This window comes from Crinia signifera, chromosome 12 (genome assembly GCF_055691185.1).
Source record: "Crinia signifera chromosome 12, ASM5569118v1, whole genome shotgun sequence".
In the NCBI taxonomy this organism is placed as follows: domain Eukaryota; kingdom Metazoa; phylum Chordata; class Amphibia; order Anura; family Myobatrachidae; genus Crinia; species Crinia signifera.
Window position 1 is genome coordinate 42,476,863 of NC_139228.1, and position 25,654 is coordinate 42,502,516.

General features: G+C 46.7%; 1 protein-coding gene across 2 annotated transcripts in view; it reads right to left on the bottom strand.

Moving 5' to 3' along the window:
• PCNX4 (pecanex 4) overlaps window positions 1-25,654 on the bottom strand; it is a 55,060-nt gene that overhangs the window by 12,255 nt on the left and 17,151 nt on the right. For both annotated transcript variants that reach the window (XM_083166882.1, XM_083166883.1), the window contains exons 7-9: window positions 21,028-21,150; window positions 9,840-10,203; window positions 3,998-4,101 (exon numbers count right to left, since the gene is read on the bottom strand). In XM_083166882.1, the coding sequence (XP_083023008.1) occupies window positions 3,998-4,101; window positions 9,840-10,203; window positions 21,028-21,150 (591 nt within the window). The remainder of the gene's footprint in view (window positions 1-3,997; window positions 4,102-9,839; window positions 10,204-21,027; window positions 21,151-25,654) is intronic.

Here is a 25,654-nt window from a genome sequence, read left to right on the forward strand (position 1 = left end):
ACAATGGACCAGGCCCAATTACTTGACAATTTGAAAGAAACCAAGGGTCTGTATTTTTCCCTCATTAGGGAATAGTGGTTTTAATCCCCTTATTCTAATTTACTCTACTGATTTCCTAAATAAAATCTGTGTCATGTAAAAGATGGGAAAACAAAACTCCTCCCATTTTTATACCAGTTTATTACAATATTTCACCTATTATTCACCACTTTTCCTTAACCTAACTTTTATATTGCCTTTTAAATCCTCCTTACAAATAAAAATAATATTACATTTCTGTAATGCAATGACTGGAGCTGGCAACCACAGTTTTAATATATTGCTTATGCTTGTTGTGTGTATTTATGAAATAACTATATTAGGGGAAAACTTTGTATGTGCAAGAGATATCATGACCCATATGTAATAGAGTTTACCAGGGCCACCAGCAAGGGGGAACTGTGGGTACAGCTGTCCCGGGCCACTCACTCCACCCACCACACCCCCTGCAATCATGCCTGACTGCCTTTGCCGAGCTGCCCCCGCTTAAGCACAGGCTTCTCCACACCTCCGGAGGCTGGTGGACATTTAAAATGAGGCGCCATCTGGTGAGTCAATCAGAGCTTGCGTACCGCCAGCCGCTCTGATTGGCCCCAGTGACCAGCAGAGCAAGCCAGGTGGTTTGTGAGCACCAAAGGGGCATTATAGAAATAAGTGGCACTTTTGGGGAGGGGGGCTGCCTATTTTGTCAGTCCCAGGCCCCGGACTTTGCTGCCTAAGCACTGTATCAGCTATTTATCTGTAGATTAAAAGTGGTTGTAATTATTTCGGTATGAAATTGAGGTTGGTTTTATAGATAACGTTTTTCTGTTTTAAATCTTTGCGCTAAATAACACAAATCCTGCTCTGTCCTGCAACCTGCCAGCCCTGAAACAAAAGCTAAGAAATTAGAAAATTATAATATGCCATACTACAATATAAAATAGGACACAAAATCCACAAAATTCAGTAGCTAGAAACTACCATATGGGTTGTATGATTATTGCCCAGCACACGGCCTTGTCTATGCAATAGGTGTTATTAGTTAGAGAAGAAAGTGAACAAATTCCACTCTATATAATAATGGAGGTAGTGCCATTGAAGACTGATAACCTTCATATTCCAGATAATATGATACAATGATACAATGTTGGCTAACTGCAGTGGCTGGGTATCCACCGTTTCATCAAAATATAGAAACCCGTTTTTAGTCTAGATATTACACCAATCATGAAATTATTATACACATAAGAATCAGCTTTATTTGGCCATTTGGTGTATACGAGGAATTAGATTTGGATTGCTGTGCAACCGCCAGTGTAGGGTAGCACGTAAACCGTGACAGTACAGATATATATAACATGTACAGATATGCACTAGATGTATCCCAATGAGGGTGATTGACACGGACATGGGGAACATATACTGCCAGAGCTGGAACATCAAGTGGGGCAGACGGGCTCCCGCAGTCTACTGGAGGTCTACGGCCAGGGACTACAGGCCAGAAATCTCCTCTGCTGTCGCAGCTGGGTGTCGCAGTCGGGGATCCTGCTGGGCCGGAATGTACCCGTTGGTCTTCATCAGGGAGATCCTTCAGGCTGATGGTGTTCGCCGCATTTGGTGGTCATGCCTCCATGTGCATGCGACCATCCCCGGCCCCCACCGAATGTATATATTTCTAAGCGATCTGACCAGATCACTTAGAAATGGAGTGTTGCTTGCACTGGGCATTCCCTAGATCACGGGGCTTTGCCTATTCAGCATGATTGCACAGCACACAGCATCACGGATGAAGTACACCGCTCAGCAATGCCTGTATGCCCCTTACCATTCCATGTACAGAAAGAGAACCCTTTGGAGTTTTTATAAAGTATATGGCGAGTGCAGAGTTAGATAGATATTATAAGTGATATCTATTTAAAATATAATCATTGCTTAATTCTAAGGAGCAATATAACTCAGCAACCATAAGGGCTGATTACAAAGAAAAGTACAGTAAGTTTCATAATGCTGCACAGCAAAACAGACATATTAAGTTGTCATGGTATTGGAATATTAGCATATGTATTTGCAAATAATACAGAATGCCTTTTCAAACTGAATACAATTGATCTGTTAAGCATTTAATTAAGCAGCCCAAGGAGGGACCAGCTTTCAACAGTTATACCCCTTTTAGACCAAAACGCTGGGTCGCACCCGGCCTTTTGGACCCTGGTTGAAGCTGGGTGCTACCAGGCGTTTAGGGGCATTTACACCGGACGGGCTTAAACGCCCGCACCCCCTCCCGCCCCTTCCCAGCGCTTGAAGATGACAGCGCGATGTCATCTTCAAGCGCCGATCGACGCCGCCGTACCCGGAACGCTGCTGGGGGCAGCCCAGCACTAAGGTAAGCTGCTAGGCTGCCCCCAGTCCCCGCGCGCACCCCCCGCCATTGGACAGGAGGTGAATGGATGCCGCACACAGGCATCCGTTCATCTCCCTCCCCCGCCGCCGCTGCTGTCTGCAGAGTATAGCAGACTGCAGTGCCGGCTGTCAGTGTCAGACTGACAATCCGTCCAACCTGCGGACGCTGCGGTCCGCAGGTTGGACGTTCCCCATTCATGTAAATGGGAGCCGGGTCATCCGACCCGGCGTTCCCATTTACACCGCCCTCTACCCAGGTCCTAGCCGTGTTCTACCCAGGTCAGGACCTGGGTAGAAGTCCCGTGTAAAGGGACACGGCGTTAGGGATTTACACCGCCGAAGATCCGGGTCTGACGCGCCGCTGACCCGGATTTTTCGGCAGTGTAAAAGGGGTATTATACGTGTTAAATCAATCGGTCTACTTCCACACATCTGTGGTCAGGTTTTTTTGGTACTTATGTAATATCTGGGCTCCCGTTTTTCTTATGAGACCGTTTCCCCTCGCGGGGCTCGCTGCGCTCGCCACGCTTCGGGCACGGTGGCTCGCTGCGCTCGCCACACTATATAAAATCAACTCCATGCGTATTTGGATAGTAGGGGTATGAAAAAATGGGGTTTATTTAACATGGGAGCCCAGATAATACATAAGTACCGGTTTTTTTTTTTAAATTACACAAAGGGAGGCAGGGATGCTACCCTCTGACTCTCCCAGCAACCCATTGTCTCCCATTGGGGCAGATGTATTTAAGGGGTGTACACACGGAACGATTTTGGCTAGTGAGCGACTTTAACTAAGCGATTTTGTCTATGGGTGATTTTGACTATACTAGAATTAACATGGTTGGTATTTATTGCAGATCGCCTAGTGAATATCTCCCTCAGCAGTAAATATCAGCGATTTTGAGTAGACAGCCAGCAATCTAGTCAAAATATTCTTGCCTGGCAACTCTTTTTTACTAAGCGATATTATAGGGAGATTTGTCTTTACCAACCTTCTCAGCAATTTTGACTATGTAGTCCAAATCGCTTAGAAGGATCACTTAACAAGACATAAATGCAAGGGTGATAAAGTGAGATAAATGTCCAGCCAATCGGCTCCTAACTGACTTTTTTCGGTGCTTGTTTAGTTTCACGGCGGCCGATACATCGGATGCGATATCGGCCAATCCGATGCAATATTTTACCGGTTCATAACCCCACTATCCACTACGCATGGAGTTGATTTTATATAGTGTGGCGAGCGCAATAATCCGTTACGCTCGCCACACTTTCAGGCTCGGTGGCTCGCTGCGCTTACCACACTATATAGAATCTACTCCATGCGTAGTGGATAGTGGGGTTATGAACAGGTAAAAAAATCGCATCGGATCGGCCGATATTGCATCCGATATATTGGCCGCCGTGAAACTAAACAAGTACCCTTTTTTAAAACACAGCCTGTAACATGGCAGTTAGGAGGTGATTGGCTGGGCGTTTATCTGTTTATCACCCTTGCATTTATCTCTTGTTAAACCTTAATACATCTGCCACTTTTTTTTTTTACCCACAAAAAAATATTTAATATACTAATGCTTACCTTAATGTTTACACAACAATAAGTGTAGCCCCTTTCAAGTACTATCAGCCATATCAGTCGATCTTGAAAACGGCAAAGAAAGTGGGATCCTGGAGTAACAATCCCTGTAATGAGAGGAGATATAGATTTTAACATTTACTAACAACTACAGTATATTGGTAGGTGCAGTATTCTAGATCAACAGATAATTTACTTATGGGTAGATGGTGAGCTGCAAGATCAAACCGGGTTTGGTCGCACAATATACCTAATAGTGTGTGTGTGTGTGTGTGGGGGGGGGGGGGGGGGGGGGGGGTCTGCTTTTAAACATTGGTGCATTCATAAAACAAATGTCTCCTTTAATTCAACTGGGGGTCAAGCTTTTAGCCATACAGCTCCGACTCTATGGAACTCACTTCCCCACACAGTTCAAGAGGCCCCACTCCAGAATCCTTTAAAAACAGACTCAAGACTTTCCTGTTTACGTAAGCATTTCCGTAATTCCTTTAAGTATAGTTTCTGAAAAGCTTTTCTGTACTTCATTGTTCCTGTGTTGTATTACATTCATTCTATCTGTTAAGTGCCTTGAGTCCTATTGGCGAAAGAGCGCTATATAAATAAAAAATATTAGTATGGTGCTGATTAATATACTACTATCTGACTGCTGTACAGATATTTATTCTGAGACTAACTTACACTGTGGAAATTCATATATTAACATGAATAGAGGGATCCTACATAAGTATAACTGAACAATGTTTGTGTGTATGTATGGATGTTCCACAATAACTCTCGAACGCTTTAACTAATCATCTTCAAACTTTGCACACTACCTTATCATCTTAAGGGACGATCTAAGTTCGAAGATGGGTGTAATCGGATGAGCCCATACACGGTGCGATCATTGCATGCATTTTGAACGCGATCGCATCCCATACGATTTGCGTGCGATGCGATCTGAAGCTAGTACAAAAAGTACGTGCAGCACATACTTTTAAACTGTGCGATAGGATGTGCTCGGGAGCATGCATCGCACCCGCAAAATGCGCCATGTATGGGCACCATTAAGGGTGCTGTCATAAGTGACCATGCTATTTCTGTTGTTTTCATGCATTGTTGGAAAGCTTATGACTTTCTGAATACAACACAATAAACAGACTCCCTTATGTGGACTCTTAAATGCATATAAGGGCCATTAAATGCTCCCAAAAAATTTTGCTTTACAAAACTTTGGTCAAACTGAAAGTAATAAGCGACTCATCGGCAGAGTGGTCTGTGAATCGAGCAATGTAGAGATCATTGTGAAATCCATGTGAGATTGATCACCAGTTATTTTTTCTCTTGTTTGCTCATTCATTGAGGGGTTTTTTGGAATCTTCTGTACCTGCTGCAGCAGCTCCTGCCCTGCTGTGGTTGGGAAGGGTAGGTGGATAGTTGGAGACATGCTCTGACTGCTGCAGCAGCTTCTGCCCTGCTGTGGTTGGGAAGGGTAGGTGGATAGTTGGAGACCTGCTCTGACTGCTGCAGCAGCTTCTGTCCTGCTGTGGTTGGGAAGGGTAGGTGGATAGTTAGAGACCTGCCCTGACTGCTGCAGAAGCTTCTGCCCTGCTGTGGTTGGGAAGGGGGATAGTTAGACACCTGCTCTGACTGCTGCAGCAGCTTCTGCCCTGCTGTGGTTGGGAAGGGTAGGTGGATAGTTAGAGACCTGCTCTGACTGCTGCAGCAGCTCCTGCCCTGCTGTGGTTGGGAAGGGTAGGTGGATAGTTGGAGACCTGCTCTGACTGCTGCAGCAACTTCTGCCCTGCTGTGGTTGGGAAGGGAAGGTGGATAGTTGGAGACCTGCTCTGACTGCTGCAGCAGATTCTGCCCTGCTGTGGTTGGGAAGGGTAGGTGGATAGTTGGAGACTTGCTCTGACTGCTGCAGCAGCTTCTGCCCTGCTGTGGTTGGGAAGGAAAGGTGGATAACTGGATACCTGTTCTGGCTGCTGAAGCAGCTCCTGCCCTGCTGTGGTTGGGAAGGGTAGGTGGATAGTTGGAGACCTGCTCTGACAGCTGCTGCAGCTCCTGCCATGCTGTGGTTGGGAAGGGTAGGTGGAACAAGAATTGCATAAGCATAAACTTTTGCCCGTCGAGCCCTTTATATTTATTCAGCAACCACACAAGTGCAATGTTTGGGGGGAAAATTCCCTTTGTCAACCCATTCACTATAAATAGCAACCGTGTGACTATACTGGCACCTCTCCACTTTAAAGACTACATGCCTTGTTCAAAACAGCTGGACCGACAGACTTCTGTTGAATAGATTTTATTTCTTTTCACACTGCTGCGAAGGAGCAGGTCAGGAAGGAAGGGGTTACAAAACCCTCCCTACTGTTTAAATGCAACATTACTTCTTATGGGACTAGAGAGATCTGTGTGTAATATAATCTATGAAGCTGCCATTCCTAACATTGAGAACAGGACATGAAATATGAGAGTGGCATTCGTGCCTGATTGTCATACTTCCTGCATGTGCTGTGACAACACACCATGGAGACGCAAGTAAACCAGTTAGAAAACAACAAGCCTAAGAGCCTCAAACTCAACTTCAGTGTGAAAGACCATTTATGTTGCTTTTAAAAATGACAACATGCAAGAAATGCCTGATGTATACTGGCTTGTATGTCTCGTGCATATAAAAAGTGCTGTGTAATGCTGAGTACTGATTGCTTGGTTATTGCTGTCCCCATTGTAGGTTGAATGCACACTACAAAAAAGGCAGAGAACTGTAACCTGCAGTGCTATTGGCTAGTTAAGGCTATACAGTATTTGCACTGAGTCATAGAACCTGACATGCAATTCCCTATATCCTAATACACTAAGGGGGTTATTCAATCTGTGCTGATATTTTCCGACAGGGGAAATATCGTCACTCGCCTATTCAATGCTGCAGATACCGACACCGTTGAAGGGTGTCAGATCCGATTTTTTTAAAAGTTGCATCTGTTTTGTTGGAAACAAATTTTTTTTGGGACAATCTGTAGCCTTTTTCGGCGATCCACGGACTTTCCAACACTCAACAGCTGAAACATTGAATTCCGTCTGTCAAGTTACTGTCAGATCAACCTAAAACAGCCCGGGAATCCGACTGGCGGGACGTTGGACATTGAATACACATGGTGTGATTTTGGCTTACGATTTTGACTATATAGTCCAAAATTGTGAGAAAAGTGATTAAAAATCACAGCCAAATTTGCCAAATTATAAATGCTTGCCCATGATACCCATGTGCAGCCCTGCGAGGTTGGTATTGCAAGTAAAAATAGACTATGCAGGAAAGGCAATTTTGACAATGTTGCATACAATGTATTTGGCCATAGCCCAAATTGCACATATGGCCTGATTCAGACCAGCTCGCTGGGCACCAAGTATCTGAAGCCCAGCGAGCAAGTAAACACCGTCCCACTGAGTACCTACCTCCGCCTCTGTGCACATCTGCGAACCATGTTCACAGCCGTGCACACTGGGGAAAATCATTAACCAATTAATGGATTGCCCCCTGCTGGCAAGTGCCGAGTAAGTCTAGACTCATTCGGCGCTGCGTAGGCGGTGGGGAGACGGAGGCCACTGATGACATCTGCGGCCCACCCTCCTAACGTCTGGTAAACCTGCATTATTTGGGGCACGCCCATAAAATGATGCATTACCGTCCCCAAACGCCGCAGAGCGCAAATCACCCTGCAAGCAGCCAGGGAAGGCTAGCCTTCGGACGGACGGCTTGTGTATGTGTACTGCATACCGTGCCAATGCATGGTCCTTTGAAAATCCAACGAGTGAGTCTGAATTAGGCCCACTCAAAATTGTAAGTGCACATAGCCAAAATCCTCTCCATGCACTTCAAAGGGAAATTGCATATTCAAAATCAGCCATAGCCAATGTCTCACCGTGTGTATGCCCCTTTACAGACAAGAATACTGGGATGCAGAGAAAAAGCCTCATAGTAATGGGTTCAAATGTCACCATTAGCACTTCTATAAGCAGTTTTCATTTGGTTCTATGGCCTGCTGCAGCACAGTGTGTAAGTGATTGAGTGCGCGTTATAGGACAGTATTTCTCTGTGTGTGAATGCCGACATTTGTCCCCCAACATTCAAGTCTACATTACATACCGTTTGCTTGCAAACTTTACTAGAAATTGCTGAAGTAGCTCTTATAAGAAAAGGGAAGGTTCTGGAATGTGCATTATGAGGTCAATAATACCAACTTCCTAAGGGCCAAAAATGCTCTTAACCAAGCTGGCTGAGGTGACCAACAAAGCCATACTATAACAGCAGATTTTCTCTGACCCGCCACCATTAATGCATGATGGAGCAGACTGATAAATCGCTAAACAAGGAGCGCCTAAAAAAGGTTTTATATATCTGACTGCCCTATGTACATACACTTCCCTCAAACTGACACAGACTCTCTGTGGACGGGTATAATGTGGAGGTCCTCTATGGCCCCACTCTTTTCTAGCCCTGACTATTGGGGTGTGGATCATTAGGTCGGCAGTAACAAGGTTATTAGGTTGACCGATATTGGTCAACATTAAAAAGGGCAACGTGCAATAGGTCGATACAGACAAAAAGTACGACATGGAAATGGTCGACATATAAAAAAGTTTGCTGAGTTTTTAAATTTTTTTTGGTGTCTATGTGGACTCGTCAAGTATGAACAAATTATAAAAAATTCACAAAAAACTCATATCAACCTTTTCATGTGTCGATCATTGCCACGTTGACCTACTACTTGTGTCCACCTTTTTTTCCATGTCGACATAAAACAGGTCATTGTATTTGCTTATATTTACCCCGTTTACTATGGGCTCCCGGTACTATGACCCATACCTTCTACTTTTCTGCCCCTAGAGACATCATACCTCCAATTCACCCCCCCCCCCCCTTTTTTTTTTTGTAGTCCGAGAGATGCTTACTTCTGTTTGTATGGACGGTTATATGTCATTGTTGGCTAATCATTGTTCACTGTGCACATGCGTGCTATACGCCAAAAGCATGCACAGTCTATTGATAATTGCCCGGCATGTAAATTCACAGCAGTGTGATCAGGTCTGAATCAGGCCCACTGCAGCACAAGCCAGGCGTAACACACCATAAGACCAAGGTATTGTAACCGATTATATAGCAAAATCGATTAGAATGTTTCTGTTTAATATACAAGAGATTTAGGGGATTATTCTGGTTCACTCTTCTGGCAAATTCCTTCTTAGATGGACAAAACCATGTGCACTGCAGGGGAGCAGATGTAAAATGTGCAGAGAGAATTAGATTTGGGTGAGTTATTTTGTTTCTGTGCAGGGAAAATACTGACTGCTTTATTCTTACACTGCAATATACAGATGGAGCTGGCCTCATTCTTGCAGGGGCTAGTGATGGCTATGGAGCGGTCTACGGGTCCCCGCCGCTTCCCCCAGTGCCCCTTGGCACTCCACTGTCCCCCCTATCCCTGCCCGTCTCCCTGTAGTGGAAACTGGCAGGGACCCGCAGCGGCGCCGTCCTGAAGCTGGGATGTGTGTGAGACGCACGCGCTTCCCAGTCGGATGGAGCGCCGGCGATTGCCAGCGAGGACATTCTGGCGATCCCCGGCCAAGGAAGAGAGGTGCTGAATCTGTAGATCTCACTTTGAAGTAAAACCCCACCCAAATCTAACTCTCTCTGCACAAGTAACATCTACCCCACCTGCAGTGCACATGGTTTTGGCCATTTAAGAAGGAATTTGCCAGAAGGAGTGAACCAGAATAACCCCCTTAATATGACCTATACTTAGGAAACACAAGTAGATGAAAAAATATTGTGACATATTTTCTATAAAGTGTTCACACCTACCGAGACTACCTGAAGCGAACGCAGATTGCAGAGCAAAAGCAAATCCTGGAACCATTTGCTGGTAATAGACTGTATCAGAGCAGACGCATGCTGCAGAGCCTACAGCTCCCGGCCAACTGCGAATAGGCCGGGGGAATCCGACCAGGAACACAGGGAGAGTGAAGAGGGCGAGCACAGGAGAGGAGAGCAGGGCAGAGAGGATAATGAGAGTCAGCACCAGTGGGAAGAAGATGATGTTCACTGTAATTAGGCTGCTGGTCATTTTCCGCCTTTGTTTCTTCTCAGTCCAGGACGTCAGCAGAACAGTTATAGCAAACTGCAGTTTAGACACTAGTTGACATAATCGATCTCGAATGATAGCAACCTGGGAATGGTGACAAAGGCAAAAATTACATGTATACAATGTGACAAAATCTGCATTAATTGCTCTGGCAGATGTGTTCATTAAAATAGGAACTATTAGCAACATCCAGTGACAGGAATAGAAAGGTAAATTATAGTAAGGTACACCATTTCTTTGCTGGTTATACTCTATTTGAATATTTATTTTCATGTAATTCATAACTTATCTATGCCAGCGGTTCCCAACCTTTTGTCTCTCCTGTACCCCATGATTAGGCTTTTCATTTAGAAGTACCCTCCTCCTCTCAATGTGAAATATCCACAGTACTGATGAGTGGAGTGGAAGCGAGCTGTATGCAAGTCTTTATGGTAAGGCATAGCGGAGGAGTAGTGTGCAGTCAGGAATCGGGTCCCTCCGGTCGCTGTGTGGGTTATGCCGCTGCTTCCTCCACCTGTGTCAGCACTGGGCAGATGATCACTGGTGTCTGAGGGCAGCATGGGTAGCTCCCAGTAGATTGCTGGTCGGGTAAAAGCACAATGATGCTGCTGATGGAACCGGAAGTGACACAACGTAGCTTGCCTCCATGGCAATGGGAGACTTTTTCCGCCATGGGCAGACTTAGTCTTCTTCCACCATTAACAATATTATTTTTTAAGTACCCCCAACCAGCAGAGTACCAACCCAGATTGAGAACCACTGATCTATGCAATAATAATAACAGCTGATTTATAAACATTCAATTAGAAAATCTCAAAGTATATTTGCAGCATCCAAAGCAGACTATCCTCTAAAAAAACCCAGTCGATTCTGTTCACCTGATTGGCCAGCTGCACAACATTCGCCGGAATCAATGCCCGATTAAGCAATAGGCTGATTAGGCTGTAGGCTAGGGAGCCAGGACTGGGGTTGGGGGCGGCCAAGGAATAAAATGAAGACCGAATTTATACCATGCTTGTTATCTATCACCGTCCCGATGTTGTGGGGTAACGTTCTTAAGGTGACTGCCAGATGGTTGTGCCAATGTAACTTACTGATGGATCCATTACATTATGTACATTGTGCTACAGCACCGACTAGGCAACCTAAAGCCAAAGTCTCCTTCACATGGCACAAGCATTAGATCCTACATGCCAGTTGTATAGAACTTTGTTACATGCACATGGGCAGCATAACTAGCAAGTCCCTCAGCACCTATACATGTGTGTTTAACGGCATTACAAGGGGAGCTACATGTGTTTTAGCTATGGCACCTGGAACCTTTAATCAGGTCCTGCTGAAAATGTAGTGTGTAGGACTTTCCAATAATCTGTCTCACAATACTACCAATAATTCAGCATGATTATGAGACCGTGCATAAATCAGGGGACATGATATCAACATGATGATCTTTGGAAGAAATTATTATTCGAGCGAAATGATAATTCACTACTGAGAACGCTCTTGAGATTGTTTCTTGGCTCATAATTTTATATTAATATGTAAAACAATTTTATCAAATCTTTCAGTTAACTTTAACCTATACATATAGTCTACTTTGTTTAAGGATTTCCAAATATTCTAGAGAATCTTGCCCACTAATTTAGTTTATTTGATCTCAACAATTTCAGCTGTGGGGAAACATACTAATTACTACAGACATATGACTGTGCATACACTGATGTAGAGCTAAGGATCCAGAAACGGGGCGGTGAGGTTGGTATTACATCTAGAGAACCACATATCCTTTACAAAATGAGGCAACAGATGAGTAATATTCTTGCATTACATATTACTGTTTTATCCGTTTACGTTCTAAATCTCTTGTGGTTTAGGTTATGAAATTCAGAAAGGGAAAGGGGTGTATTCAATGCCGGGGAGGAGCAGTGCTGCCTGCTCGCTGTCACAGCTCACAGGGTCAGTATTCAACTGACCCCCCCTGCATACGCCGATTCGCCCTGTTTTTGGAGCTAGGGGGAAATCGCCGTATGCGGCCGCAGTAACAGTGAGACGTGCGGCTAAATGCAGCGGGCTCCCTGCATTAGCCGCAAGCCTCGGTGTTTGGGGGAAACCTCGCCGCCCTGTGACCGCGAGCTTTCCCCTGAAACATTTAATAGAGTGAGCGGCCGGCGCGGGAGTTAAACAGCGAGGATCGATTGTTTTCTACTATCCCCGCTGTTTAACCCCCCTTCGCCGGCCGCATTGAATACGGTCCAAACTTTTAATAGAATATCAGAATGATAAGCAAGGTACAGCAGCAGGCAAAACAGCCTGCTGTTACAATATGGTGGTGCTGATGAAATAAATACTAATGTTAGGAGAATGATTCAAGGGGCAATTCAATTGTTTATCACTCCTGAACTTCCGCCTAAATTGACGGTAGATGGGACGGGGCAATACTCAGCCAGAATGCCTGTTTGAGCGCCCACATTGGTTACTCTTCGTAACCTCAGGAGGTAGCAAGCTAAAATGCCTGCGCTGGCAGTTCATTATGCTCAAATGGAGAAATAATTAAATAACTCTGTTGGGCGCCATCTACTGGCAGCCAGTACCGATTATAAATCGCATTCTGTCCTTGCTCACATTTCACAGCGAAAAGCATTACGTTAAATATTACATGTGCCTGGCTCGGCAAACTTCTGGTTTCCCCATCACCCCAAATATTAAGGATGAGTGCCATATCCACATATAGAGAGAATAAGGAGAGTTATGGTAGACCTACCTTTGTTAACTCCCTTTCCTTGAAGTCCATGGGAACCACAGGGGACATCGGGGTTGTAGGCGGATCCAGGGGGTCCGAGGCACCAATCAGCGAAGCTCTTAAAGGTTTTACCCAGCATGCCCGGGCCCTCTCCCCTACAGCCCCGCCTCCAGGCTACTGCCGCCAGTTTTTGGTAACAAGCCGAGAGCAGGAAGCGGAGAAGAGAAGAGGACAGAGAACACATATGCCCAGAACTCATACATACTTCTGGACTGGTCAGAACAGGTCACAGTATCAGAACATCACATAAAGGTGAACCTCAGTGGCAAATTTAAAGGGTGGGCGCCCTGTGGTTCCCATGGACTTCAAGGAAAGGGAGTTAACAAAGGTAGGTCTACCATAACTCTCCTTTTCCTTGTCAGGGTCCATGGGTCCCACAGGGGACATCGGGGATGTCACAAGCCGTAATTAAGGGAGGGAATTTGTCTGAGGTGTCAGCAGAACCCGACGACCGAAGGAGGCATCCTGGGAGGCGAACGTGTCAAAGGCGTAGAACTTAATGAATGTCTGGACGGATGACCACGTTGCAGCCTTGCACAGCTGTTCGGCAGAAGCACCCCTGCTCGCTGCCCATGAAGGCCCAACCGCTCTAGTAGAGTGTGCTCTGATAGCAACCGGAATGGGCCTGTTAGACAGAAGATATGCCTGTTGTATAGCCATGCGGATCCAGCGGGCAATAGTTTGTTTACCCGCTGGCCAACCCTTCTTGTGAAAGCCATATTACACAAAGAGGGAATCTGATTTCCTGACCGATGTAGTGCGGTCGATATAGACGGTCAAAGCTCTGACCACATCAAGCAATTTTTCATCAGATGAAAGGTCATCTGAGGTGAATGCAGGTACCACGATTTCCTGGTTGACATGGAATTTTGTCACCACCTTGGGCAGATGAGAAGACCTTGTCCGTAACACTGCCCTGTCACTGTGGAACACCAGGAAGGGTGATTTACACGACAGTGCGGAAAGATCCGACACCCTGCGTGCGGAGGCAATGGCCAGGAGGAAGACAGTTTTGACTGTCAGCCATTTAAGCTCCACTGATGATAGTGGTTCAAACGGTGGTTTGGTTAAAGCTTGAAGCACCAAAGATAAGTCCCAAGGATTCGTGGGAGGGACAAAGGGAGGCTGTATGTGTACTACTCCCTGTAGAAATGTGCGAATGTCAGGTAAGAATGCAATCTTTCTCTGAAACCATACTGAAAGGGCTGAGATTTGGACCTTCAGAGAAGCCAATCTTAGTCCTAAATCCAATCCATTTTGAAGGAAGGCCAATATCCTGGCTGTTTTGAAAATCTTGGGATCATATTTATTAGAATTGCACCAAGAAAAATAGGAATGCCAAGTCCGGTAGTATATCTTTGAAGATGCTGGCTTGCGAGCCTGGATCATCGTCCTAGCCACCTTGTCAGAAAAACCCTTGCCCTTTAATAAGGCAATTTCAAGAGCCACGCCGTCAAAGACAGGCGCTGAGGGTCTGGATGAAGACACGGCCCCTGGCTCAACAGATCTTGACGAAGAGGCAATGGCCAGGGGGGCTGGTGTGACAATTGTTGTAGGTCCACGTACCAGTGTCGGCGTGGCCAGTCTGGCGCGATGAGAAGAAGGGTTCCTCCTTCCTGCCTGAACTTTCTGATCACCCTGGGGATCATGCTTATCGGAGGGAACGCGTATGGGAGATGAAACTTCCACGGTACGGACAGGGCATCCGTGAAGTAGGCCTGCGGATCCCTGGTCCTTGCTCCGAAGCATGGGACTTTGAAATTGTGTCTGGACGCCATGAGGTCTATATCTGGGGTGCCCCAGACTTGCGTCAGACTGACAAACACTTCCGGGTGTAGAGACCACTCCCCCGGGTGGATATCCTGTCGGCTCAGAAAGTCCGCCTCCCAGTTCAGGACTCCTGGGATGAAGACTGCCGACAGGGCTAGGAGATGTTCTTCCCCCCAGGTGAGAATCCTGGAGACCTCCCGGAGGGCGGCAACACTTCGTGTTCCTGGCGGTTTATGTATGCCACCGCCGTGGCGTTGTCCGACCTGATCTGAACAGGTTTTCCCTGCAACAGATCCTGAGACTGAAGAAGGGCATTGTAGGCTGCTCGAATCTCTAAGACATTGATGGATAATCGAGATTCTGGTTCGGTCCAGACGCCTTGCAAGGACCGGGATCCTACTACTGCCCCCCAGCCTCGCAGGCTGGCGTCTGAGGTTAGTACTATCCATTCTCTGAACCAGAATAGTCTCCCCTGGTTTAGGTGGTCCATCTGTTCCCACCACAGGAGCGAGTCTTTGACCTCCTGTGTTAGAGTGAGAAACATCGACTTGACGTGTTGTGGTAGGCCATCCCATTTCGCCAGGACCAGGCCCTGGAGCGGACGGGAGTGGAACTGGGCCCACTCGACCATGTCGAATGTGGACACCATCCTCCCCAATATTTTCATGGCCCAGTGAACCGAGACTCTTGGTTTCTGAGCAAAGATCTGGATTCTCTGTATTAAGTCCCTGGCCTTGTCGTTTGGGAGAAACAGACGCAGGGCTCTGGTGTCCAGTAAAGCTCCCAGATGCAACATTCTCTGGGAGGGGATCGTGGAAGATTTCTCCCAGTTGAGGAGCCACCCGTGATCCTGTAATGTGGAGACTGTTATCTGCAAGTGGGATGTTAGGACCTCTGGTGACTTGGCTACAATCAACAGGTCGTCCAAGTAGGGGAAGACCCTGATCCCCTGCTTGTGCAGGATTTCTGCCATTATAGCCATCACTTTTGTAAATATCCTTGGCGCTGTTGCAAGGCCGAATGGGAGGGCCTGAAACTGGTAGTGATTCTTCAGAATAGCGAAGCGCAAATACTTCTGGTGGGCCGGTAGGATGGGGATGTGGAGGTATGCGTCTCTGATATCTAGAGAGACCATGAAGTCCCCCTCCTCTAGGGCCAGGATAATGGTCCTCAAGGTCTCCATCCTGAACTTTGTGACTTTTACCACCTTGTTCAGAGCTTTGAGGTTTAAAATGGGACGGAATGTTCCATTTGGTTTTGGCACCAGAAACAGGGTTGAGTAGAAGCCGAGGCCTCTCTGGTGCCCTGGCACTGGAACAATGACCCGCGACCGAAGTAAGGTCTGTAGGATGATCCTCAAGTGTTCTGCCTTGCATGGGTCTCTTGGGAGACCAGTGCAAAAGAACCTTCTTGGGGGAGGCTTTGAGAAAGATATGGCGTACCCCTGCGACACTACCTCCCTCACCCAGGCATCCTTTGTGGTGGACAGCCACTGGTGAGCGAAGTACAGGAGTCTGCCTCCCACTTGGGGGTCCGTCTGTGGGAGGCTGGCCCCGTCATGCTGAAGGCTTGTCGGCCTTGGTGGGAGCCTGTCTGGCGGCCCAAGGCTGCTTGGGTTTGGGTTTGCCAGTTTTATGAGCGGGCGAGGGTCTGGTATAGGACTGGCCTCTGGCCTTGCCTTGAGGGCGAAAGGGCCGAAAGGACTGGGTTCTAGGCCTTTGAGGTAGAGCCGTAGGGAGGCAGGCTGTCTTAGCTGACGCCAAGGAGGCCACAATTTTATTTAACTCCTCCCCAAACAGGTTTTCCCCTTTAAAGGGTAAGAGTTCCAGAGTCCTTTTGGATTCTAGGTCCGCTTTCCATGACCGAAGCCAGATAATTCGGCGTGCCAGCACTGAACTGGCGGAGGCTCTGGCAGCTAGAGTGCCGGCGTCCGACATAGCATCCATAATATATGTTGCTGCATGTTTGATGTGTTGCATACACAGCCTAGCATCCTCAGATGCGACTGGGGCCAACTCATCCTCTATCACTTGCAACCAAGGAGAAATGGCCTTTGCCGCCCAAGTAGCTGCAATTGTAGGCCTCTGCACTGCCCCTGCATAAGAAAAGGCTGCCTTGAGAGCGTTTTCCAGACGCCTGTCTGTCTGGTCCTTCAGGGCTGACCCTGAGGCTACCGGGAGCACGGATGGTTTAACCAGCCTGGACACGTGCGCGTCCACTGTGGGAGGGATTTCCCAAGGGGTACAATCCTCTGGAGGTAGCGGGTATCTAGCCAACATCTTTTTAGATATGTTGGCTCTCTTCCCTAAGGCCTCCCATTGATCTCTCCTGATTTCTGATAAATGATCAGAATGAGGGAACTGGGCTTTGACTACCTTCTGCTTTTTGAAGACGTCCCTGGTCTTAGCAGTGGGTTCAGGTTCGTCTGCATCTGACAGAAGAACCTCCCGGATAGCATAAATAAGTCCTGCTATGTCAGGAGTTTCAGCCTGAGAAGCGGAAGGGTCCGTAGGCATAGGGTCATCCTGATCGTCATCAGGTATGATGTCCTCCCCATTATCAGGGTCTGCATTATCGGGGTCATCCCCGCCATCGTCTGTGTCATCAGACCCATCCCTGGTTACCGGTAGCAACGGATTTATCATTGATCTACTGGGTTGTGCAGCGAGTGGCAGTAGCTTCTGCATAGCTGCCGTAGTCTGCTGCAGGGTCTGCACCGTGGTCGACAAAGCATCCACCCATGGAGGGGGGGGCTGTACTACAGGGGGTGCTATAGCATTAGGGAGACGGTCCACCAGGGTGCCCAACAGCTGTTGAAAGGCTGCCCATGGTGGCTGGGGTGCCCCTGAGGGCTGGGGATGGTCAGGAGGAGTAAAGCAATTGACACATAGCCCATCCTGGATGACATCCATGTCAGACAGACCTGCAGCGCAGCTCTTGCAAGACAAGAGCAAGGGAGATTCTGTCTGGCTGTGCCCCCGTTTGGACATAGTGAACACACTCCCAATAGGGGGGATGCAGTGCACAGTAGGTAACTCAGTACAAGAGGACCTAGAGTGATTCACTGACAGTATGTGACCTCTGAGGTAAAAACCTCACTTAGAATAAAGTGGACAGTTTGAGAAAAAAACTGACAGAGGAAAAGAAAGTACTAGCACAAAGTCACATACACACTATATTAGGCAATATAGATGAGTTAACACACCCTAGATCAACCACAGTACTCTATAGAGCAAAGTGGGAATGAGGGTGGCTGTGAAAAGCACTACTTAGCCTGTAGCCGGTTTCACAGGGGAGAGAGATGTGCCCGACCTCTGGAGACCTGCGTGCTGCTGCAATGGCGCTGGTCCAAGAGAGGGGGGGCGGGCACAAACAGTTTCAGCTAATGGACGGCAGACCTCGAGGAGATTGGCGCCAAAGCTGGGGGAGGGGCTGCAGGCCAAACGCCACCTCCCCTTGCTGGACTTCCCCCACCGGAGCATAAGAGCTACTTAAAAATGGGTCCCCCCCAGGTCCAGCCTGCTGCTCTGTCCCCGGTGGTCTAGTGGGATCCCTGGCCGAAGCGAGTGCCCACGCCAGCCACCGCGGGCGTCTCCCAGCGCGCCGCGGCAGGACAGCGATTAGTGCTTCCTTAGGAAGCCTTACCTGCTCCTGGTCCGGCCACGCTGTCAGGAGAGCGACGTCCGGCGGTGCTAGGCGCTGACGTCGCCTCCGCCGTCTGCCTCAAGATGTTCTGAGGAGGTCGGCGCCGGGAGGAGTGAAGGAGACGCTCACTCCGCTGTCAATCACTGACGGCGGGGAGTGACTCTGCCGCAAGGCGGCTTCTGCCGCCGTAGCAGCTGTTTTAAAAATAAAAATAAAAAAGCTTCTTTTGGAATCACCTCAAAGAGGTGATTCCTGCTGATTACAGGTGCGTCTGCTTCCTGCAGGCACCAACTAAAAACTGGCGGCAGTAGCCTGGAGGCGGGGCTGTAGGGGAGAGGGCCCGGGCATGCTGGGTAAAACCTTTAAGAGCTTCGCTGATTGGTGCCTCGGACCCCCTGGATCCGCCTACAACCCCGATGTCCCCTGTGGGACCCATGGACCCTGACAAGGAAATTGTGTCAGATGAGACGCAGCTCATGAGGTGAGTTACTACTATCATCAAACGCAATATTCTCACTATGGGGGGTATACAATCCGGGATTCCAATTGCTGGAACGTTCCAACAGTCGGAATCCTAGGCCAATTTTGTTTCTCTTGACTGAACTCAACCGTCGGAATTCAATGTTCCAGCTGTCGAGTGTCGGAACGTCCGAGGATTGGCAAAAAAAACGGCCATGGACTGTGAAGTTGACAATCCGCTGCCATTTCTCACAAAACAGATCCGACTTGTTTTAACCCCTTCACGACATTGCCTTTTAAGGTAATTTTTATTTTTTTTTTCCTCCTTGCGTTCAAATAAGCGTAACTTTTTTAATTTTCCGGCTATATAGACACATGAGGGCTTTTTTTTTGCGGGACAAGTTGTACTTTTTAATGGTACCATTTACTATACCGTATAATATTCTGGGGAATCAGGAAATAATTCAATGTGGGGTAAAAAGAAAAAAAAACGCAATTCCACAATTTTGCGCTGGTTACGGTTTTTTTGGAGTTCATAGTTCGTTTAAAATGATGGGTTATCTTTATTCTATGGGTCGTTACGATTCCGGTGATACCAAACTTATATAGTTTTCGTTACGTTTTACGACTAAAAAAAAAAAATAGAATATGTTACGGTTTTTCGAATTTGCGTCGCCATGTTCTGCGGCTTATAACTTTTTTATTTTTCCACCTACGGACCTGGGTGAGGGCTCATTTTTTGCGGGCTGAAGTGTACTTTTTAATTAATACCATTATGGGATATGGGCGACTTTCTGATCTCTTTTAGCTATTTTTTTTTGGGTAGGCGATGCGACCAAAAAACGTAGTTTTGGCGTTGGGGATTATTTTCCGTTTACGCCTTTAACCGTGCGGGATAACTAATGTTATATTTTAATAGATCGGACTTTTAGGAACGCGGCGATACCAAATATGTTTATTTTTTTTATTTTTTATTTATTTTTATTTGGGAAATGGGGAAAGGGGGGTGATTTGAACTTTTAATATTTTTTTTTTTTTTTTTTTTTACTTTTTTTTTTTTTTTTTTTTTACTTTTACTACAAGGCCCCCTAGTGTACTTGACCACTAGGGGGCGCGATCGCCTGTACTAGGTTCAGCCATAGAGCTCTATGGCTGAACGTAGTGATTTTATGCACTTCCTATTACATCCTGCCTGAGGCAGGATGTAATAGGTATGCATACACGGCCAGCACAGGGGTCTACATTAGACCCCTGGCTACCATGGCAACCAATCGGCACCCTCCGATCTCGCTGCGGGGGGCCCCGATCGGCGCCGGAGGGGGGCGCCCCCCCTCCGATCAGCTATTTAAGCACTGCGGGCGCTTTGCCCGCGGTGCTTAAAGGGTTAAACGGCCACGATCGGCGAACTCGCTGCTCGTGGCCGTGAGAGCAGGGACCTGGCTGTAATATACAGCCATTACCTGCTCTCTTTCAAGCCAGCTCACTCCGTGAGCTGGCTTGATTCCCCCGCAACCGACATATGACGTATATATACGTCATATGTCGTGAAGGGGTTAAAGTCATATCTGTACTAGACCTGGATTAATTACACCAGGGTTTCTCAACTCAAGTCCTCAAGTATACCCCATAGGTCAGGTTTTCTGGATTTCTATCTGAGGGTTAATTATGGAGCCAGCAAAATAGATGAGCTCACCTGAAATCCAGAAAATGTGACCAATTAGAGCAGGCATGTCCAACGTTGGCCCTCCAGATGTTTTGAAACTACACATCCCAGCATGCTTTGCAATAGTTTTAGCCTTCTCTAATAGCAAAACTGTGGCAAAGCATGCTGGGATGTGTAGTTTCACAACATCTGGAGGGCCAACGTTGGACATGCCTGAATTAGAGAAATGGAGAGGAGAGTAGCTGATTTACACAATTACTAAGTTTGACCAGCTGACATCAGTAATATACCCTTCTGCTTCGCTAGGGATACGAAATACAAATGTCAGTGAAAATGGAGCACAATTCCACATCAACTGTAGAATTGAAGCATATAACCATTTACACTTACAAATGTGTGTTGAAAGCAATGGTTCTGACATGGCAGTGATGGGATTGCAGCTTGAGCTTTCGGGGAAAAGTGCCAGAAGAATGAAATATTCAACTGCCATTCAGAATGAAATTTACTTTTTATATTCAGAATAAAATAAACATGTTACATCCTGCAAAGCAGTTTCATGTGTTGGACTTACCAGTAGAAGTCTTATGCCTGTATCTAGACTAATGTTCCACCAGACATTTGTGTTAAACACGAAGAGCTGAATAATGGATACAAAAACCATCTCAAGCATTGCATTCTCTGTGTTCTGCCAGATCTAAAGGTAAAGGAGGAGCAGAAGTGATAATTAGAAAACCATTAGTTACCATGAGACGCAGGGCACTATCGAATTAGCTGCAGTAAATTCCTGCAGCGAATATATTCACCTGGGGCTATCCAATTGGCTTCGATAACAGAGCACTTATCGCAGATTATACTTTGGGTGCCTCAGGCACCCGAAGCGTAATCCCTATATGCTGCTCATAGCTCTGGGATAAAACATAGGCCTGGATCCCAAGCATTATCACCCAAAAACGGGACCTCTAATTGGATAGCCCAATCATTAGCACTAGCTGGCAGGGAGGGAGGGAAGGCGCAGTTGGGGGGAACTCATTGCAGCATGGCCCTCGTTCTAAGATAGTAGAAATAGACTGCTGCACAGTCTATTTCTACATTTGATTATCATGCCGCGGGGCTGCGTATTGGGATCGGATCAGGATCGGGTGCTGCATAGTTGATAAAAAACAGACGTTTTATCACTTCACTGAGCTTAATAAATCTGCCCCTGTTACGTGTTAAATTCATCTGTCCTCAGTTGCACACTCATTTCTGAGTCCCAAACTGCTTTTGTCAAGAGCTTCATGGATTGGCTCCCATTGCTGAGCAGCTGAACTCAAATACAAGCTTTAACAACAACAGTGACGTGCTCTCCATTCCATACCAGTCCTGCCCATTGCCCAAAAGCAAATGATACCCATCTACTTACATGTTATAACAGGGAAAGTGGGTGCAATGCTGCTGGGGATGCAGTCCTTTGGTCTACAGCATGATGGTCGAAAGGTCAACAGTGACAGTGCCCAGGTCAACATGGGGGTTTTCACTGTTTTTTGAGCAGACGTGTGCCAACAGGAGGTATTTCATGCCCTACCATCCACTAGGGCGTGGTGGGAGAATAAAATAGTGTGCCGAGCGTAGTGAGGCACCGTGCCCGACGCATAGTGAGCGATGCGAGGGGATGCGGTGCACTTTAAACTGTGTCCTTCAAAAAACAGCGAAAAACCCCATGTCGACCTTTTGACTGTCAAACCAGACATAGTCAAACTAATGACCTTTTCTCATGTCGACCATATGACTGTTGACCATAATGCTGTAGACCAAATGATCCCAACCCTGCTGCTGAGGGAGGTATTGAGGGTAAAGGGCTCTTATTGAATATCGTGGTTCCTAACTGCTTGGCCTGGTGTATACTCTACCAGCATGTTAGGGATAGCCGGATGATCATCCCACCCCTGCATACACAATATATCAATAATAACGATAAATGGACCTATGCTGCATTAAAAACATTCTTAATTAAAAATACCACACACATACACACACACACAGATAAATAGATAGATGATAGGTAGGTAGATGTCGAGGTTACCGCACGTCATCAGGGACAGCAGCTGTGTATATATTTATAGAATACATTAAAGAATATCACCCCACCAAGAAAGCATGGCCACGCCACATGAGCATCCAAGGAGTGCCTTGACCATAGCCATGACCATTTTCCATGCCTCCACCCCCACAAAGCAACCAAGGCCCAACTGAGCTCTTGCCGGGACTGCATACCCCTTTTCCACAGCTTTGCCATTTATATAGTCAACAGTGACCACTATATACACAATTTAAGTAAGGAAGCCTTTAAATGGAGAAATGCAGAAGTTCATAGCTTGACATGTCTACTGACCACCTTCTGCCTTCCAAACTCTTACCAATCCTTGGAACATCAATGGTTTCACACTGCACCTGTTCTCAGACATCAGCAGCCGTCTTGGTGGAGCGATGTATTTTCTTTTTTTTTATACAATAATTATTCGGGAGCTTACAGTAGACATGTACATGAAATGACTATCTACCTAGTGGTCTACAAATTTCAGAAACATTTACCAGACATTTTTGAATATAGATTGGTGATGGTAATTGTATTACTGTTTAGTAAAAAAAACAGCCAGTCAATGCCGATTCCTCAACATTCCAGAAGTAAGACATTTAGAAATTGTGGAAGCACTGTGGTTGGCACTGTTCCTTGCTGCACTTGGTAGATAAGTTAATTTCCTGACCAATGCACTACCTGTGTGGAGTTATGTTTTCACACACCCTCCCAAAAAATAGGGTGTGTGGGTTGTTTGGCTCCAGAGTAAACGGATCCCATGGGTGTTAGGGAATTTACACTGTAAGCTCTGTACACTGCAGTTATTTATGGGAACGAATATGGTGGCGCAATATAAAATAAATGAGAATATTTCTTTACACATATTACTTATGCATTCCCCAGTATCTATATATTATTTGGTAAATATCCAATGTATAACAAGGCATTTTTCTACTTGGAGTGGAATGTCTCAAGCATGTAAATATTCCTGATTTATTTACAGCCGCTGCCTAACATTACCGATTCACATTCAGCAAAACCCTCAGGTCTTTCTGTCCAAAATAGCCAAGCATTTCTGCACCATTTAAATTGTATTCCCCTAGAGAATGTAAACATTACCAAAACTAAGGGCCTGTTTCAGTGGCGGACACAGGGGGTATTCTGGTTCATCCGCTCAGATGCGAAATAACATCCTTGCGAGTGACTCAGATCCTGCCTTGTGATTGGTGGTATGCCGGCCGAACATTCGCAAGGTGCGTACGTTTGCACTGGCTGCGAATGGATGTTTTACATAAACATCCATTGGCAGCCTGTGGGGTAACCCACATCATTCCATGGTCGACGGCCATCGAATGATGTGAACGTGAACGTATATGTAAGGTTGCTCTGAACAACCTTACATATGTGTGTACGCTCGGGGTAAGTGGGCAGGAAGCTGACATCCAGTAATGTCAGCTGCCTGCCCCCCACATGTCCATCAAGGTCCCATTAGCATGAGAACGCCCAGCGTTGATACATATGCACACAGTCAGTCATCAATGATAATCATAGAGTTATCCATGGCCGGGTTAGGCCTGTATTTGATAACGGTCTTCAGACTCATACGAGTTTTAATATGTTTTTATGAACAAAGTAGTAGAACACATGGTTGTACACAATTCTCTCCAATATGGACCGTATATACTGGAGTATAAGCTGACTTTTTCAGCACATTTTTTTATGCGCGGGTGTATACGGTAACTGTAGTTTGCTGTGGTGGGGGCCGCTGCAGGAGACTTGGCAATGGGGGAATAGGAGACCCAGCGCGGCGGAAGCTTTCTCTCCCCCATCCGCCCATGAAGCTGCGGCTCCTCGCCCCAGAGACACTTCCCGCCGGAGACTTTAACTCCTGCTCCCCCTGGCCGCTGGAGACACTGCCGCCGGAGACTTTAACCCCTGCTCCCCCTGGCCGATGGAGACACTGCCGCCGGAGACTTTAACCCCTGCTCCCCCTGGCTGCCGGAGACTTTAACCCCTGCTCCCCCTGGCCGCTAGAGACACTGCCCACCGGAGACTTTAACCCCTGCTCTCCCTGGCCACCGGAGACACTGCCGACTGGATACAGCAGGTACTGTTGCTGTTTGGAGGGAGGAGGGGGGTGTCAGGCCTCTGGTGTCTGTGTGTCAGTGTGTGTGTGTCAGTGTATCCCTAAACCCTGTACAGGGTGTGTCAGTGTACCCCTAGACCAGTGGTTCCCAACCCTGGTCCTCAAATACCCTCAACAGTGCATGTTTTGCAGGTCTCCACACAGAATCAGTGACATAATTAGCTCCACCTGTGGATCTTTTAAAATGTGCCTGAATAATCTGTGCACCTGCCGAGTGACCTTGAAAACGTGCACTGTTGGGGGTACTTGAGGACCAGGAACCACTGCCCTAGACCCTGTACAGTGTGTCTCAGTATGCCCCTAGACCCTGTGCATTTCCTACCCTGGGCTTATACTCGAGTCAATGATTTCTCCTGGGTTTTTGGGGTAAAACTAGGTGTCTCGGTTTATATTTGGGTCGACTTATACTCGGATATATACAGTAATAACCATGCTCCCCATTACAAATCAGTCAATATAAGTTTTGAAAGTTTTCAAAACGTGCAACTTTTTCCATGTTCTCCCGTAATTAGTGCAAATATACCTAAAGGTGCCCATACACGGTCCGTTTAACGGATCCGTTCGGCACTTAATTAGCACGCATCGCATCTGATCGCATCCCTAGTGCATGCCTTGTGCATGCACTGTGATCCGATGCAATGTGTACCTAGTACAAAAAGTATGTGCAGCACATACTTTTTGTACCGTACGATGAGATGCGTGGGAGCGCGCATCTCATAGTACAGAACGGACGGTCCGGGAACAGACCGTCTATGGGCACCATAAAGCATATTTTTAGACATACAATACTACACTAGATCACAAGACCATGTGTAGGACTCTCACAAGAACCAGACTACATTTAAATACACTAACACAATCTTGCCAGCCGTGTTTCCCTCTATACACACTTACTCATAAATCTGCTGATCCAGCTGAGAATTGCATGTATAAAATTAATATTAAGCAGGGTGGCAACAATATTTAATTCTTGTCATTAACAGAATATTAGCAACC